The following is a 19,385-nucleotide window of genomic DNA, read 5'->3' as shown; positions in this document are numbered from 1 at the left end:
CATAGTACAGTAGTGCACAAACATAGCATCGATGGGTATAAATTTCTTACCTCAAATGGAAATGACCAATAAATCTATTTTATGGCATTCATCGTCTCCGTCAGTCTCTTATACAAACTAATAATAAGAGCAATTTTTTTCCAGGCTGTAAGTCAAGTATTTTAATTTATATCAACAATACAAAACATTAAAGTTGCCTTTGTTCCGTAACTGAAATACAAACCACGCTCTTTACATGGAGTAATTACTTCGGCGCAGCTGAAGACGAGCCATAAAGTTTTAACGAGGGTTTCCTACCCCACCACTAGTTAGCGGGGGTGTAGGGAGGGGTAGCTAGCTACCCCTCCCCCCCTCACACACACCGGTGAATAGCCCACTTTACTTTTGGCTCGGATAGCGATCGGAAGTCTCCGCTCGTATCCTCACTTGACGGCCATTATTGTTTTGTCTTTTAACTTACCTTTTCTTATACTTAAAATATTTAAACATTATTGATGTTTATATATATTTTTGTGTATGGGAAATAGTAAGTTTCCTTTGCTTTCGGTGTTGTGCGGTGTGTGTTGGGTTCGTCTACGAGAGTGTTCACCGGCTTTGCAGGCCACCACGATCTTTTCTTGATCACGGCCTTTCACTCCTAGGCCACCATGGTTGTCTTCGTGGAGACCGGCCCTTCTCTTAAGGTCGTTCACCTCTTACTCCGTACTACGCCTACGATAGCTTCTCAGGACCGAGTCGCTATTTTGTTTAATTTGTCTCAATTATTTTTATGAATATAATTGTGTTTTAACTTTTCAGCTCAGGGTTCACATCCCTTCGTTGGTCGGTGATCCTTGGAACATTCAAAGTCAGTTGCATAATTACAATGTTATAATTTCTGTTTTTGTTAAATTTTCGTCCTCCCCTTACCCGGGCATGCCGGGGGGGAGGAGGGCGTATACCTACTTTCATTCTTATGTTTACTCTTCCTCGGGGTTTCTCTTCGGAGTTTCACCCGGGGGAATTGCTGTTAAATAATTATTCTTTTTATTTTCAAGTTTACAATGCTGTTTCTTCGTGCCTGTTGTGTGCCTTCGAAGCTGAGCTGTCCTGTTTTTGCCTGGGGAGTCGGCTGTCGCCGCAGTCTCTCTAGGCCATCGTCAGGGGCGTTCCCTTCTCTTAGAAGCTCCCCCGTGACTACTGCCAGCTCTTCAGTGCATCCTAGAACGATAAGGAGGTTCGCCTCCAGGGTAGTTAGTTAACTTCCCTTTTTTACTTTTCCTTGGTCCTTAGGCGGTTATGCTCTAGGGGCTGAGCGACCGCCCTTGTAACTTGCTCAAGGGGCTGAGCGGTTGCAAGGCTGGACCATGGTACTAGCGATTATGCTCTCGGGGCTGAGCGGTCGCTTCTGTAGCTACGCTCAAGGGGCTGAGCAGCTGCAAGATTAGTCCGGACCTCTCTCGTTTGCGAGGGAGGCCGCACTAGGGCTCCTCTTCGGAGGATTGCTCCTTTTGTCTCTTCTACGAAGTGTCTCCTCCCGTTCGCGTGAGAAGGCACTCACAGAGACTCCTCCTCGGAGGATTGTTCCTGTTTACATTAGCTGATCTCACGGCCCTTCGGGGCCCATCACCAGTCTCTTCTACGAAGTGCTCTCCTCTCTCGTTCGCGAGAGAGGCCACTCATAGAGATTCCTCTTCAGAGGATTGTTCCTGTTAACAACAGCTTGCTGTTCAGTCACTAGCACTTCGGTGTTTAGTGACAGGGAAACTTCGGTTTCCCTTTTTCCCTGACCCTTCGCTGTCTCGGAGCTTTAGTTACGCAGTTCCTTCGGGCTCTCTTAACTTTAGTCACTTCTACACTTCGGTGTTTAGTGACAGGGAAACTTCGGTTTCTCGTTGTGCTGACCCTTCGGGGTCTTGCAACCAATTCCCTCGGGGCCTCGCTGGTCAGGCTACGTTAGACCTTTGGTCTTTCGTGCCCTCAGCTGCTGCCTGGTGTATCCGTTCCTGACTGCTGACGCGCCTTGGGCGCCCACGCCCCCGTTATCTAACGGGCTCCTCCCTTAGGGGCAGGAGAGACTTTCTCACACCTTGAGTAAGTCTCTTAAGTGCCAGGTATCCCCTGCGCGCCATTTTTCCCTTGAGCGCTAGCGCTCGACTGCTGTTCCTGCTGTTCCTGATACTGCCTTCCAGAGACACCCTGTTCCAGTAATTCATTTAGGCTGCTACCAACGTTCCCTGCGCATTTGCGCACATCGTTGGGGTTCCTGAGATAGCACACAGGCGCTCACCAGCGGTTCAGCCTACGGTGTCTCTTAAGTCTCTTCTACAAAGGACACCTCTCCCGTTGGCGGGAAAGGTACCTCACAGAGACCACTCCTCGGAGTATTTAGCAGTCCCTCAGTTGATAGTCGGCACTGAAGTAGACCTCCTGGTCCTCTTCAGGGGATGCCCTCCCTTTTAGGGACACATCCCAGTTCCTGATCTACGAGTTAGCCGATCCTTCAACCAAGCGCACGTACGCTATCTCCGACAATCTTCTCTTGCACAGGGGCCTACAATCTTCACTCGCGCATAAGTGCTGAAGACCGCCCGCGCACGATCTCGCGATCGTCGAGGATCATTAGCCGACGATCTTCTGATTCGCGCTAACGCGTAAGCACTGAAGATCGCCCGCGCAAGGGATGGTTTCCCACACGCGATCTCGCGATTGTCGAGGATTGTTAGCTGACGATCTTCTGATACGTGCAAACGCGCAAGTGCGAAAGATCGCCCACGCGCAATCTTCAAGGCCCTTCCGCCCGCGGTTCTTCCGCGCGCGATCGTCGAAGATCGTTAACCCGGCTACGGTCGTTAGCCGGCGATCTTCGGATCCAGCGCTAGGCGCGCAAGCGCTGACGATCTTCTTGGTGCGCGTAAGCACCAAAGATCGGTCTGTGCGCAGGATGGTTTCCCGCACGCGACAACGAGGCCATCCGCGCGCGGTTCTCCGCACGCGATCATCGACGGCCGTTAGCCGGCGATCTTCGGATCCGGCGCTAAGCGCGCTAGCGCTGACAATCTTCATAGTACGCATAAGCTCCGATGATCGTTCTGTGCGCGGGATGGTTTTCCGCGCACGACAATGAAGCTGTCCGCACGCGGTTCTCCGCATGCGTTGGTCGACGGCCGTCAGCCTCTGATCTTCGGATTCGGTGCTAGGCGCGCCGACAATCTTCACAGTTCGCGTAAGCGCCGAAGATCATTCCGTGCGCGGGATGGTTTCCCGCGCGCGTGACCATTGAGGTTCACACAATCATCGCACGGATCAAACGCGTGCGGTTTCCCGCTCGCGATCGCCGTAGATCGCTAGCACCGGCTATCTTTTGTCGCCGAGATCGATCGTACGTGGGATGGTTTCCCTCGCTATCGCCCACGATCTTTCAGGCGCAAGCGCTAGCGATCTTCATATGCGCGGAAGCGCGGGGATCGTTCATGCGTACACCGACACGCCCATGCTCATGCGGGTACGTGTGCATGCGGGCGCGGTTATACTGCTACGCATGTTTTATTCACGCGCTACCCAGATCTGTGCTTTTCGCGCGATCGTCTGCGTGATCGGCTCACCGTTCTCCGACGCGACCGCGCCCTGATTACATCAAGGCTTTTGGCGGTCAGGCCCCCTCCGCGTTACCCTCCCCCGCAGCGCAGAGCAGCGCCCTCTCCGGAGGGGGGGAGGTTTTCCGGACAGGTCAAAGGTCTTTTCCCCCTTCATTGCAGATTCTCTACGGGCGAACCCTCATGTGTCGTCTCCCCCAGAGGATAGAACGATCCTCTTCCCTCCAGAGGGACTCCCTGTCAGCGCGAGGGTTGGTCGGCATCCCTGGTGGGATGCCGTCGGCAGAGCGCTCATGCAGGTAATGAGCCTGCTCCTTCTGACTGGGGTCACTAATCAGTAGCAGCTTCCTCTCCCCCTGAGGGGGGTGAGAGGAATCCCTGGCATGGTATCTCCCCCAAGGACTATCCTGTCCCTTTGCAAATCCTTACGCAGGCGATGAGCCCTCCTCAGACTTCATCTCCCCTCCCCTGCGGATAAGCATTACCCATCCCCAGGAGGGTCGGAAGACCCGGTCCTCTCCCCCTTCACTCCATAGGGAGAATTCCCGCCTCTTCCTGAGAGTCCTATCGTGCGGAGGGGGCGAAAGCCTTACATTCTTCATCGCTGGGGTCCTGTTTCCCTCCTAGGAGGGATCCTAAGGCCCAGTCTTCCGCAAGGAGCCGATAGGATCCAGTTGGACCCTAGGGGCATGTCTACGAGTCTCCCCAGGAAGAGCCTCCGGGGATGGGAGACCTCGCTGCCAGTCCATCAGGAGGAGGAGCTCCAGGGGTCGGAACTTGCATTCTGGCAGGTTTTGGCCCTCAGGAGAAACCTCAAGGGGATCCCAGATCCAGGGATTCCTCTTTGGTAAGGGATGGATACGGTCCTGGACCGAGTCTACTCACCCAAGGACTCCCTTACGCCAGTGCAGCTTGCCCTGGTCTCAGGGAATGGAGAGCGCCAGAGACTAGGCCGAGGGCCAGCTCTCCGAGCTTGTCTCCTTCAACAGTCCCGGTTGGTATCGACCCCCTCCCTCCTTCCTGGGTAGGGATCGGTGAGGGGACGAGCCCTCCGGGCAGAAGTCCAGCCCATGTCGGAGATACGCTCCCTCCAAGAGGTGGCCGACGGGTTCCGCGGCCTCCTTAATCGTCTCCTTCCCTTCTCGACTCTGTACAGGGTTGTCAAACAGTCTCCGTTCAGCATAGCGACAGCAGACGCGGTCAGCTTTGCGGTGAGACCACAAGTCTTCATGTGTACACTGGTCCTGTAAGACTCGTACTTCCGGTTCCGGTTCGCCCATCTTCAAGGAAGTACTTTAGAGTTTGCCTGGTAGGCGGATATACCATTTCAATGGCTGTGCTTCGGCCTCTCCACAGCACCTCAACAGTTCACCAATACTTCCACTCTGTTCTCTTCACGGGCTCTCGGGATCGGCATCCGTCCACTCCGTTTCCTGGGTGACTGGCCAATCCTAGCAGACTCGAAGGCATCCCTTCTTCGTCTTCGGGACAAGCTCCTCGGACTTTGCCAAGTTCTAAAGATCATGGTGGTCCTCGAGGAGTCCTCCCCGCAGCCCTCTCAGAGTCTGGTATACCGAGCCTGGTCTTATGCTCCTATCTCCCGAAGCCTTCCCTTCAGGCAACAGGCTACCAAAGCAGAGGAAGGTCGCAAGACCTTTCCCCACACAAGAAGACCCTCCAACCCGAGGTTGTTACGTCTCTCCTCCCTGGCCCATCTGGTTTCCATAGTTGCCTCAGGATGAGTTCTCTCCAGTGGCAACTCGGGGCGCAGGGGAGTCGGAGGCACGTCTCCCAGACGCCAAGACCCCTAGGGGACAACCGGTACAGACGGATCCATAGGGGTGGGAAGCAGACGAGGATCTACAATAGGGAGTAGTCCTTCTCGTCCTTCCCCCAAACTTGATGCTGTCTTCGGTCGCGTCAAAGAAAGGGGGGGGCCCCACGTTCTGATCCACGGGTCCTCAGGCCGGCGGTCAGAACCAGGAAGAACCTTCTCTAGACCTACTAGAGATGGAAACCGTGTTTCTGGCACTTCAGTAGCTCCACCTAGCCTGGCGGACTACTCTGTGGTTATGAGGATCAACAACACCACAGTGATGGTTTTCTGGCCCAGACAAGGAGGTACTTTTCAGTACAACCACCCCATCCTGCGGTAGAGATACCGGGATGGTCCGAGTCCGCCTCGGTCTCCTTAGCAGCTCGCTTGATTCCAGGCAAAGGAATGGGCTCGCCGACAGTCTGAGCAGTGTGACACGGACACCACATTCCGAGTGGTCTTTGGGTCCTCTAGTAGCCTACAAGTCCTGACTCGGTGGGGCTCCCTCTGTGGACCGGTTCGCTACAGGACTGAGCTGCAAGCTCCCGCTGTACAGTACTGCTCCCCAGTCACGGATCCCAAGGCCCCCTGGTAGGATGCCTTCCAGCAACGGTGGGACACCATCGATGTGTTTGCCTCAGTAGCTCGCTCCTCTTCCCGCCAGGAGTCTATCCAGCATCTCCTCAGAAAGAGAGGATTTTTGCAACAAGTGGCGAAAAGGAGGCCTGGACACCTGCGCAAGTCTTCCGCAGTAATCTCCCAGGCGAAAGAGCGAATTTCTGTGGCCGGTGTCGGGGAGAGGGCATCCCTCCACACGATGCCGCTTCCAGCAATAGCGGAGCCCCTAATGGGATTGCGGGATAAATGTGCCTTTCAGTTTCGACTGGGAAAGGCTATCCCTAGGCCTTAAGTATAGTTAGGAAAAATACAAATTATCTACGAATTTGTCATATTACTGTATTAATGAAGAAAATCAATATTGACTGTTCCTAAAACTTTTAGAGCAAATTAGTATACTTTATAAAAGTTCCTAAAACTTTATTAGATTTGTATAACTTACTGAACAAATTGAGGTTGGTTGAAAATGCAACAATAATAAGCCTTATATTTCTTTTTAAATATTCCTTGAATTTAGGAAATTGTTAAAAGAAAAAATGGGGAGTTTTCAATAAATATTTATTTTTCGTCAAGAGTACAAAATTAAAGCATTCAATATTAACAGTTAACAAAGCTAAATATACAGTACAGCAGAAATCGTAAAAACCATATCCATTAAATGGCAATATTGAGAGCCAATTTTAAAAGGTTTATTATATTTTTATATGGAGGAACAGAGTACAGCTGGCAAAAGACCTGAATCTGTCTGAGCTCCATTTGGCATTATACTCTAGTGGCTGCAACGGTCTTTAATGGATGAACTCGTGTGGCTGCGACTGTCTTTAGTGGGTGTATGTAAGTGGCTGTGACTGTCTTTGATGGATGTCTGTAATACCACGAACCACTGTCAAGATAGATTTTGGTAAATATCCATATGATCTATTATTTATTCTTTGTCATTCTAGTTTTACAGATATATTATTATGTTAACTTAAGAGGATTCCCGTGAATTTACTATCTCAAGCTGATTTCAAATTTTGAATGCTAATTACAAAATCAGCTTGTGTGGCAATAGCTAAAATAATAATCATCTATCAAACATCTCAGCCTAATACTCCAAAAAATAGAGCCAGCTAATCATAAATGGAGATGGCTACCTGACAGTATAAAAATATTGGTCCGCTGTTTGGAGTGGAAGACAGAAATTTTCAATATATATAAACATGACATTCAAAAATACATGTGATATATTTACATTATATACAACAGATAAGCTTGAGGATGAAATCCATCTAACAATGATAAGGCTCATTGCCATACCTTTTATACTCTTCCTAGAAGACTGACCATAATCCAAAATAAACTTATAATATATCATAATTTATCATTACCCCCCTCACATACAAACACTACCTTGTATCGAAGACATATTTTGAAGACCAGTTACCAGATTTATCTATGCAAAAGAAAGAGCTATTTATGCCAGCAATTGTTAGTACAGTATTAATTTTTTTTTCAGTAAGCCTGGTATTTTGTATAATTTTTGGTCTAAATCACTCAAGTTATATACATGAAAATGATTATGTAAATACTCTTCAAGGTAGACAGCACTGTATCCATGATCAGATAAAATATAATTAATTTACTATCTAAAAATGTTCACTTTAAGACTGGGAAAATTTGTAGGCAAATATATAAATCGTTTTGATATGGGATTAAGTTTTTAACTCGTTCACAGATAATTTCAAATTTTCTCCGCTATAATAGGCAAAATATAGATATTGCAAAGACGAACAGAAAACACTCTTAAATTCTGTTGAGGATAATTTCATCAAGAAAAAAGTCTAAACCGGTTAGTCTAGATCTCCATGTAAGTCTTAGAACTATGGAATAAATAAATGAAGTGTGGAGTTTGAGCTCCATGCTAAGGATACAGTAATCATAGCCTTTTCAGAATAACTTCAAACTAAAAATATGTACGGTAAACAAATAAATTGAGTTTAAATTCAATGCTTAAAACACAGTGATCATATCATTTAGTGATAAGTTCTTGCTAAGGATATATAAAGTGTAAAATAAATTGGTAAAGTTTATAGGTAACAAAAATAAACATGAGATCATAACATAGTATACACAACTGGCAGTTCCTCTGCTCTTAAACATTCAAAATCCTTTCTTACCCTTCCCTAAAGTCATATCTGTAAGACTTTCATGACCTGACTTAAACCATTCTGTACACAAGGCACAGGATAGTAAAGTTAATGTCATCTGTTCAGTAAGATAAACCAACAAGACAGTGACAGAAACTACTCTAATGATACCAACAAACAGATGAACACTACATAGGAAATAAACTATCTCTTTTGCAGACTGCTTGAAGAATCTGAATACAAAAGTTGTATTACAAAATCCTTCACATTAATTCCAAAACAAAATTCTTCTAAGTACCAACATTTAGCCTCAACACCAAGAAGTCAGCATAACATTCTAATAATGTCATCTCCACAAAAACAGTAATCTGAAAGCTTACTAATTCAGAATGCATTTTATTAGTCAAAAACTTTATTTTTTTTTTTATTTTTAGTACTGTATTTGTCACACCTTTTTTTTTCTAATGAGACCAAGAAAGCAAGGTGTTCGTATAGTTTAGATATTGCAATTGAAATACAAGAATATTGACTTGATGTCATTAATTGTGAATCATCTCTTACTGTGGCCTGTAGAAATCCTTTTCACATTTCTTATGGTCTGAATTGGACTTAGCATTACCAAATATTCAATTTGTGCAATGAAACGACAAAATTCTGGGATGAAGCAAAGCATATTAATTAAGCTAATTGTTATATCATACTCATAAAAATGTATATTTAACTAAAATATTGTGTACACAAAATGAAACTTCATAAAACAATTTAAGGAATAAAAAATGTATATTTAACTAAAATATTGTGTACACAAAATGAAACTTCATAAAACAATTTAAGGAAAACAAAATATATTGCAATCGATATTAAGAACATTCAAATCATTGCCTTCTTGACGATGAGACCACGAGAACAAATAAACTACGTGCGCCTTGAAACAAAACCTTAACATGACCAATTAATTATTGCTTGTTTTAAATGTGTGGTCCTTTCATAAAGTCTCTTCCATATAAAAATAAATATACAGTAATACGAATTACATATACAGAATGATCTACTCGGGATAATACTATTTGTATGCTATACATAATAGTCATTAAGTATTATACATAAAACTATGATAATAAAACTAACAGAGCTTATGTAGATCACAAAACGGACTATGCATCACACTGCTTTAAAATCGCAAGGGATCATTAGTTGATTAAAACTACTGTATGTAGGTAAAATTTAAAATTGTCAAAAAAAAAAAAATAAAACTTATAAATTGAATAAGAGTATTGTATTACTTGAGTTTCTTTTTTTTTCTTTTTTTTCTAGCAGCACAGTAGAAAATTTCAATGGTAGTTTGACAGGAAAGAACTAGTAAGAAAAGTAAATACTGAACCTCTAACTGACTACAGATAATAATTATGAAGAATTGACGTTTGAGAAAAATATACAAATTATAGATAAGGAAAAAGTTGAACACGCTCATAATCCAGTTACCCTGTGATGAGTGGGAACATACAAATGGACCTTTTAAGTACAGAGTGATCATATCATAATCTTAAAGCTGCCCTGCAAACTATATGATTTGCAAACAAAGAACAACTAAAACTAAAAATTGCACTGTAAATACCATATATACACACATGGGAAATTAATGAGACTATAACCATCAAGAATTAAAATTCATTTGTATACATAAGTTAGAAAGGAAGTCACCTTGGTAAAAGCTGCCTAACTTACTTTGAAATCAAAATGGTTTTCATAAATCATGCTCCCATATAATAGAATGCTAACTAATAAAAATACTAAAGGTATATGTATTGCCCTCCTTTATTTGCTCTAATAAACTTGGAAAATGACTACATAATTACCTTAAAACTTAAAAGTTGCCAACAGACTATTATCACAACTATAAGGAAGAGATCTTGTCCATTACACAACATTTCCACTTTACTACTGGACTCTATACTCTTGGTATTTTCATATAATCTCTCTAACAATTTCACGGTCTGGTTTAAATTGAAAATATAAACATCTCGACTACATAATGGGAAACCTTACTTTCTATACCTCCATTTCTGAAGACAAAAAGTATTTACTGGTAACTGGGATTATAACCATTTACAGGTATAGGAGTATAGCTGCTGTAATTGATATACAATGGTTTAAATTTCCTCGGTGTACAATGTTCAATGAGAATCCTCTCTTTTAAATCTGTAAAAGCTCACAAATATCTAAATCTACTGAATTTTACACAGCATTACAGAGAATGGAAAAAAGTTCCCAATTTTAAAATCGACAAACTGTAAATGTAAAATCTCAGGAAGCTGGAAACTAAGCTATTATATATAAAACTTTAAGAGAGCTGGAAGCTAAGTTTTTATATATTTGTTGGCAATGTACAAGTTACTTTATTCTTCAAATTTAGTGAGGATTTTAATCTCAATTGTTTTATGAAGTGTATAAAATACACTAAAGATACAAATTGTATGATTTAAAATCTTTGTTTTAGCCACCAGGCATGAAAGACAGCCTTGAATTTTTCTTTATATCAGTTAATATACTGACCAAGAGAAAATTTCATAATCACCATTACATAATTTTTTATTCATTACTTATAGAGAAATGGTAGCGTCAATCCTTCAGTAAGTGAAATTGTTATTGTGATTCCAGAAATTCACTACTTGAAATGAAAAGTAAGACAGGTGCAGCATATACTCAAAGTATACATAAGTAATCATATTTATTTAATATAGTAAAACCAACTTTGCAACATCTAGAATATCCCTTAAATTTATGTCAATATATATAACAAGACTCGACAGACTCAACAGTTTCATTCCTAAAAAACTAATACAAACACAATATAGAACTTTTCATTAACATATTTATAATTTTATTCATAGCATGGCCATCTACATAATGTCTGTAGAGGATATGAGTTAATATTGCACAAGACCATTAAAATATTTAAGTAATGTCTATTAACAAGTAAAGACAGTTCCCTGGTAATTTCAGTATTTTCATAAAAATTGCTTTAGAGTCAAGGTATAGAGGATATGAATCTTAATTTTCTGTTTTGAAATAGCATTTCAAATAATATGGTTTGCTTGAGGGGTCAAAATTTGCTAACCTATTATTTGATTTTAAAATTGATACAGCATATAATTTTTAAACCTTTGTATTTAGTTTTATTTCTATTTCTGATGAGATGGTAATTTAATAACTATTGTTATCAAACTTTGATGGTTTTTTTTATTTTCTCTGACTTGGCAATACTATGTATATGTATTATAAGTTGTGTACATAGTGAGAAAGGGAAATTTCTGATTTGGCAATACTATGTATATGTATTATAAGTTGTGTACATAGTGAGAATGGGAAGATAAAAAACTATAATAGAAAATACTTTATATTTCCACGTCTAAGTCCAAAAGGCACAAACGGTAAAACTACTTCAATAACTGCTTGAAAAGCTTTCTACTCCAGAATAAATGTAAAAATCTGAATGTGGCAGTAATACTGTATACACTAGTTAATTTATGAAAATACCATTCATAAAACATTTTCTACCTCAACTGCATAAATTTTTCTTGTCTTTGTAATGTCAACTCTGACGAATATAGAGTATAGTAAATAATGAACATGAAATCACACAGCAGTGCGCATGGCTGATGAAGACGATGACGACGAATGATGTCCATACATAAAGCTGCGTGGAATGGAAGTGGTAGTTTTTGGTGCCCCATGGCTTTGTTCTTCACGTGAATGAGAATGTGCTACCACAATCGAAAGACAGCGTACCCATTCTTCTGCATTACTGGAATCCTGGAAAGATAAATCCCTGCTAAGATCTTTATTGCCTTTAATGAATACAGTACAGGTATGCATTAGAAAATACTTTGGTTATTTACATTTTCGTATTAAGATGTTTGTTTTCTATCAGTATTTATTTTATGTTAAGAGGTGGGATTTCTGTGTTAATCCAGTTGTGAAATTAATCATGAAAGTGAACATCTCTCTAAGGAAATATTCAAATTTTCAAAATATGTTAACCCTTCAATATTATCATAAGGTTTTTCTGTTTATCTTCAGGTACTGGACTCATTTCCCATTTTGATTGTTATGCTGAGGAATACACTTAAAATATCCTTAATTCAGCCATAGAATTTTGATACTAAGGGATAAAGCCAGGCTGTCTAGTCTCTGCAAGCAATGTCATTGCATGATCGCTGTCGACATTACTCTAAAGTCTTCAAGTATGTTTTTTGGGGCCAACATTCCAATTTTCTTTTACCCCGTTCCTGCTTCATATTACTACATCTCTCCATAAATTTTTCTTCTTAATGCAATGTGCAATTTCTTGTTTAACATGCAACTACAGGCTTCCTCAATTATGCTTTACCTTGGCACTGAATGACTCTTTCCCCTAAACCCATGGTCTAATTTTATAATTTATTAGACTGTTTAATACATAAATCTATCAAGAGTGGCCGCGGGGTATAAAAACAATTAGAACAGCGCCAACGTATCCCTGCATGTTGTAAGACGACGAGGGGGCTGGGAACCCCCTCTCCTGTATTATAATCCTGTGAGACATCACAGAGGTGGAGCTGGGAAGAGGGTGACTGCTCCCTGCACAGTGTCTGGGATTGAAAGGGGAAGAGCAAGAGAATGTCTGGTTTTATTGCTGAGTGAATGGATGACAGGTAAAGTAGTGGAATGGAAGGAGATATCATCTAGGTTAATGTGGGTAAGGTTAGGTTGGGTAGGGAATGTTGGGCTTTTGTCAATGCGTATGGTTCAGGTAGTGAGAAAAGTGAAGAAGAGCGGAATTAGTTCTGGAATGAATTAAGTAAGTGTGTAGAAGGACTGGGTAGAAGGAATCATGTAGTTGTCATGGGTGACTTAAATGCTAGAGTGGGCGCTGGAGAGGTAGAAGGTGTCATTAGGAAGTATGGCATACCAGGTGAAAATGAGTGGTGAGAGAGACTGGTAGATATGTGTTGAGCAAGAGATTGTTTTAAGTTCTAGCTTTTTCAAAAAAAGAAAGAAAAAAAACAAGTATACATGGGTAAGAGTGGCAAATGGAAGAGTGGTAGAAAGGACATTAATGGATTATGTGTTGATAACTAAAAGAATGTTTGGAAGATTGAAAGACGTGCACATATTTAGGGTTATGGCTAACGGTATGTCTGATCATTTTTTGATGAAGGAAAATTAGTTGTAGCAAAAGAGTGGGGGAATAGAGTAGGTGGATGTAAAAGGGAGCTAGTGAGGGTTAAAGAGCCAATAAAACTGGGGGTAAAAAGTAAATATCAAGAAAAGTTAAAAATGGCATATGATGAAGTGAAAGTAAGAGAAACTGGTAATTTAGAGTAAATGTTGTTGGGATTGAAAGTGATGTGTGTGGCAAGAAGTTTGTTGGAGGCAGCGTAAGGAAGGGCAGTGAATAGTGGAATGAAGGAGTGAAGGTAAAAGTGGAAGAATGGTTGCAGAGTAATAGCGTAGAGAAGTATGAGATATAGAGAGAAAAATGTGGAAGTAAAGCGCAAGGTAAGTGAGGCAGAGGGCAGCAGACCTGACGTGGGGTCAGGGATTGGGTCATTCATATGAAGAGAATAAGAAGAAGTGAAGAGATAAGGAAGGCTGGTTCAAGAATTGAAGAGACAGTGAAAGATGGAAATGGAAGGTTGTTAAAAGAGAGGAGGCAAGGAAAATGTGGGCGGAGTATTTTGAAAGTGTACTGAATGTTGAGGATAATAGGGAGGCAGATATGATTGCTTTTGCAGGTGTTGAGGTGCCGGTGATGAGAGATAAGAATGAGAGAGAGATTACAAGACTGTACTTGAATGGTTGGTGAGATTGTTTGATATGTGTTTTGTGTTGTCAATGTTACCAGTAGATTGGGTTTGTGCGTGTATTGTACCACTATACAAGGGTAACGTGTTGTAATTCAAGGGGTACTAGCTGTTGAGTGTAGTTGGAAAAGTGTATGGTAGAGTACTGATTAATAGGATTAAGGATAAAACAGAGAATGCCATCTTAGAAGTACAGGGTGGTTTTAGAAGGGGTAGGGGTTGTATGAATCAGATTTTTGCAGATATGCGAGAAATATTTAGCAAAAGTAAGGATGTGTATGTTGCATTTATGGATCTGGAGAAAGCATATGATAGAGTTGATAGGGAAGCAATGTGGAATGTGATGAGGTTATATGGAGTTGGTGGAAGGTTGTTGCAAGCAGTGAAAAGTTTCTACAAAGGTAGTAAAGCATGTGTTAGGATAGGAAATGAAGTGAGCGATTGGTTTTCGGTGAGAGTGGGACTGAGAAAGGGATGTGTGATGTCGCCGTGGTTGTTTAACTTGTATGTTGATGGAGTGGTGAGAAAGGTGCTGGACGAGGATTGAAACTGGTAGACGAGAATGACCATGAATGGGAGGTAAATCAGTTGTTGATTGCGGATGATACTGTACTGGTTGCAGACGCAGAAGAGAAGTTAGGCCGATTAGTGACAGAATTTGGAAGCGTGTGTGAGAGAAGGAAGTTTCGAATTAATGTGGGTAAGAGTAAGGTTATGAGATGTACGGGAAGGGAAGGGTGGTGTGAGGTTGAATGTCATGTTGAATGGAGAGTTACTTGAAGAGGTGGATCAGTTTAAGTACTTGCAGCAAATGGTGGAGTGGCAGCAGATGTACATCAGAGTGAATGAAGGATGCAAAGTGTTGGGGGCAGTAAAAAATTGAGGGTTGGGCATGAATGTAAAGAGAGTTCAGTATGAGAAAGTGATTGTACTAACTGTGATGTATGGATCAGAGTTGTGGGGAATGAAAGTGACGGAGAGACAGAAATTGAATGTATTTAAGATGAAGTGTTCAAGGAGTATGGCTGGTGTATCTCGAGTAAATAGGGTTAGGAACGAAGTAGTGAGGGAGAGAAAGAGTGTAAGAAATGAGTTAGCAGCTAGAGTGGATATGAATGGGTTGAGTTGGTTTGGCCATGCTGAGAGAATGGAAAATGGCTGTCTGCTAAAGGTGATGAATGCAAGAGTTGATAGAAGTACAAGAGGAAGGCCAAGGTTTGGATGAGTGAAGGAAGCTCTGGGTAATAGGAAGATAGATGTTTGAGAGACAAGAGAGCGTGCTAGAAATAGGAATGAATGGCGAGCGATTGTGACGCAGTTCCGGTAGGACCTGCTGCTTCCTCCGGTGCCTTGGATGACCGCGGAGGTAGCAGCAGTAGGAGATTCAGCACTATGAAGCTTCATATGGGGTAGATAATGTGGGAGGGTGGGCTGTGCCACCCTAGCAGTACCAGCCAAACTTAGTTCAGTCCCTTGTTAGGCTGGGAGGAACATAGAGAGATGTCCCCCCCCCCCTTTTTTTTTTTTTTTTTCATTTGTTTGATGTCAGCTAAAGTGCCTTGGTATATTTATGTATGTATTAAGAGTATGGCTATCAAGCTTGAATTGTATTTACAATACTGTCTAAAAGATTCCTTTGTTCCTGTAAATACAAACCATCTTCCTCTACATAGGAAAGTTGTGACTTTTCTAGGTTGATGGTGATACCTAAGTCCTTGCAGAAGCTTCGCGCCTTGCTAATTCTCAGGCTGAAAGCAACAACCAGTCGTCTTGGTACCGGATCAAGCGGATGCCCTGCTCATGATCCCAGACTGACACTGTTGTGAAGACCTGAGGAGCTGTCGACAGCCCGAAGCATAGGGTCCTAAACTGCAACGACTGGGCACCCCACTTCACCCTTAGGAACTTCCTGCTGGAGGAGTGGACAGGGATCTGAAAATATGCGTCCTTGAGGTCTAGGGACATCATGAAGTCTCCCTCCCTCAAGGCTGCCATCACTGACTTTGGGGTGTCCATCTTGAAGTCGGTCTTGCAAATCAACTTGTTGAGAGCCGAAAGATCTATGACCGGCCTTCAACCCCCTGTTGCCTTCTCCACCAGGAAGAGCCTGCTGTAGAACCTTTGGCGAGCATGGCCAACACCTCCTCCTGTAATGCCACCTTCTTCAAGGGGTCCTTGGAAGCCAACCACTCTGCCTGTCGGTCGGTCGGTCGGGAATTAGAGGGGCTGGTCTGCCAGCAAGGCAACCCTGTACCCGTCCGTCAGGACTACTACAGTCCATGGATCTGCTCCGTTCTCCCGCCAAGCTTGCCAAGAGTGTTTGAGGCTTCAATAGGAGTAGGGGGCTTCTCTCCCTACTTTCTCCTGGAAGCGCGGCTCGAACGTCCTCTTCTGGAGTTTGAGTAGCTGGCCTAAAGGCCTGCGGAGTCGTGCTTCCCCTACGGGGAGGCTGTGAGACTTTCCGCCAGGGAGCTGAAGGGGAGTCTCGTCTGGGTTGAGCTGACGAGGAGTGGGGACCGTCTGGAGCAACTCTTCTGTGCGTGGGACGCCTTGTCGCCGGGGGCCTGGACTCCTGCCTCTTTGATCTTCTAACTCTCTCCATCACTTCCTCCACTGCCTTCAGAGGGGAAGACGGACTCGCCCCACACCGGGGAGTTCCTTAGGCACTTCACCTCCCTCTCCGGTAGCCTACAGACCAGTTTATTGAGGACAGTGTCTCTCTTCCGTAGGACCCAGTTGGCCGTCTGCGTGAGGGACTGGAAGGTAAGAAACTTCATTGCGGATCAGTTCTTGAAGTAATGTTTGATTCTCCGGCACTGAGAGATCATGAGACGACTGGAAACCTACTAGGGTACAGGCCCACCAGTCCAGCCGGGACGTGACGTTGACTATATCCTGGGCCGTGTCCCCCATCATCGCGGCATCCGCTGAGGAAAAACACACTGGAGACGAGGGCCCTGTCTTCCTCATTGCCCTGGTTAAGCATGGCTATTGCCGCTTAGACTGCGCGGGGACCGGCCCGCGCCGCCTGTCCAGGATGTAAAAACGCTTCTCCGTATGGAAGTAGTTTGAAGGACCCTTGGGCCCTGAGGTAGTCCGCTTGACCCGCGACGTATCTGTCGACATGGTCCTTCCCCAATTTTACGTCCGGAGCCAGGGGAAGAGTTAGAGATGGCATTTGTTGGACAGGGTTGTCTACTAACCTGCCCAGACCCGAGAGCCGGGCCAAAGGAGCAGCTCTATCCGCTGGGCGGATAGAGCCAGTGCCTTCGCCGGCTTGAGCTTGGCGAAGCTGACTTGTGCCGACGGCTTCGGGTAACGGGCAAACCAACTGGAGGCCCCGTGTCGCGAGTGCAAAGAAGCGGCTCTAGGAAGTCACCAGGATGAGCTTGGAGCAGAGGCTGCCTTGATGAGTTCCCTGCGAGGAATGGTCACACGGACCCACTCATCTGGACGAACGCCCTTTCTTGTGTTTCCTCTTGGAGGTCCTTGCACGTTTTCTGGACGGGGCTGACCGGGAGCGAGATCTCTTCCGCTTCTTTCTCAACTCCCGGGGACCGGAAGCTTCCGAGGAGGACAAGTCTGAGGAGGATGGTGAAGAGGAGGACGATGAAGAGGAGGAAGACGAGTCCTCTGAGCCCTCCGATGCTGATGTAGGGTCCACGAGTTGTTTCACCGGCGTGAACGGCTGCATAAAGTCAGGCGGGAGCGACGACGACGGTGCTTGGGGAGTCCGTATAGTCTTCCTGGAAGCGAACCAGCCGCTGAAATCTTCCTCTTGCCGCATCGGCGACCTGAAGGGTGTCCTAGGCGCCGTCCACACAATGGAGTCGAGGTCCGACGAACCTGTCGGCAGTCTCTCCTTGTCCGCTTCTCCCCCAGGTGCTGAAGCACCTGAAACACACAGCCACGATGCAGGGGAAGGGGCCGGAGCAGTCTTCCCCCACACCGAGTCTTCGGTCGAGACGGGCCCTGTAGGCACCAGAACCTAGTCTCCCCCCGAGCACACTCCCGCCCCCCAAGCAGGCCCCCCACACGCCTGCGAAGAAACAACATCCCCCACATCAGGCTCATGGGGAGCAGCAATGGGCCGCTTCCCCGCAACGGACTTACATCGTCAGCCTACTCTGGGTAGGGGAAGGTGAAGTGGAATCTCTCTCTGAAGGAGCCGTGGGTGACGCCAAGGGCGAGGCGGTGTCCGCCTTCCTACGGGATCTTTTGGACGCCTTCTTCTTAGTCCTATACAAGGCCCACTGGATTTCGGACCAGGACTCGTACTCCGGACACGTGGCAGACGGGAACACACACTATCCCTGCACGGCAAACACAGGGTATGCGAATCGATCTCCGGTTTAAAGAGCAACGCACCACACGATTTACCGGCATTAGGCCCGGGGCAGGGACATTGGTGATCCATAATAGAACACAAAAGCACCAAGCAACACAAGAACACAGGGGGAAGAGGGGGATGAAAGGAATCGGTAAACACGCAGTAACCACGTGGTGGGACAAAAGGTCGCACTGGATGTGAGAGAGCAGCGAGATGTTAATCACGTCGTGACCAGAAGCTTACTGGTGACCGAGACGTAGCCCCACGCTCTCGCTGACCCGGGTCGCCTCAGGACGAGTATCCATCTGCCACAGAGGGACCCACTATAGAAAATGGAGATAGGGGAAACTACACAAAAGTCTGGTCGGTTGGGAGGAGAATCCCAGATACTCCTAAGAAAGTAGTTCGAGGTAAGTACTCCGTGTTGGAACGAATGGATTTTTGGAGAGGAGGAATCCTTCTGCCTGATTCCTATGCCTTTTTTTTCCAGGCACTAGAAATGTTATATTAGACTTTGGAAGCCCATCCTTTCCTTCTCCTTTAGGATCCTGCAGTGTCAACCCTTACATCGAGTTTCGACCAAGCGGTAAGTTGGCGGCATCTGTCTCCTCAGCAACAGAGGCTTCAGGCCACAGAGAAATGGACACAACCAGTTCTCTCTTCATTGAGCCATGTCCTTCTGACAATCACAGGCCTCTACTTCCAACAAATCTATGGCAGTTTCACAACTGTTACAGTCTTGCAAACCTTCACAAAATGAAGGCGCCTGCCCTCAAGTCTCGATGTTGAAGAAGACCCAGAACCAGCCTTTTTAAGGGTAGTGGATGAAAACTGATGGAGGCCTCCAAACCTCCTATGACGCAACATTCAAGGTCCTTCGGTTCGGGTACCACCTCCTGTTCAACTCTCCCCCTTCTCTGATTCCACCACCAGTAATATATTTCTTATTGCAAAGTCTTTTCAAAACAACTGGCCCTTCAAGCAGAAGTCAGGGCCATGTTGGAGAAGGGCACCCTCCAAGAGGTTGATGATGGCTCTCTATGCTTCCGGAGGTTGCCATTGACCTCTGAG

General features: G+C 44.7%; 1 protein-coding gene and 1 long non-coding RNA gene across 5 annotated transcripts in view; one reads left to right on the top strand and one right to left on the bottom strand.

The window, feature by feature from the left end:
• LOC137647320 (uncharacterized) overlaps positions 1 to 12,876 on the top strand; it is a 16,223-nt gene extending 3,347 nt beyond the window's left edge. The window contains exons 2-3 of the long non-coding RNA XR_011045581.1: positions 11,783 to 12,006; positions 12,219 to 12,876. This is a non-coding gene — a long non-coding RNA (uncharacterized lncRNA). The remainder of the gene's footprint in view (positions 1 to 11,782; positions 12,007 to 12,218) is intronic.
• The window catches only part of melt (melted), a 137,912-nt gene continuing 129,734 nt past the window's right edge, over positions 11,208 to 19,385 (bottom strand). For all 4 annotated transcript variants that reach the window (XM_068380721.1, XM_068380718.1, XM_068380722.1 and 1 more), the window contains one exon: positions 11,208 to 11,951. In XM_068380721.1, the coding sequence (XP_068236822.1) occupies positions 11,775 to 11,951 (177 nt within the window). In that variant the 3' untranslated portion in view covers positions 11,208 to 11,774. The remainder of the gene's footprint in view (positions 11,952 to 19,385) is intronic.

This window comes from Palaemon carinicauda, chromosome 9 (assembly GCF_036898095.1).
Source record: "Palaemon carinicauda isolate YSFRI2023 chromosome 9, ASM3689809v2, whole genome shotgun sequence".
NCBI classification, from domain to species: Eukaryota; Metazoa; Arthropoda; class Malacostraca; order Decapoda; family Palaemonidae; genus Palaemon; species Palaemon carinicauda.
The sequence above is the reverse complement of the archived record's forward strand: the minus strand, read 5'-3'. Positions and strand labels throughout refer to the sequence as shown.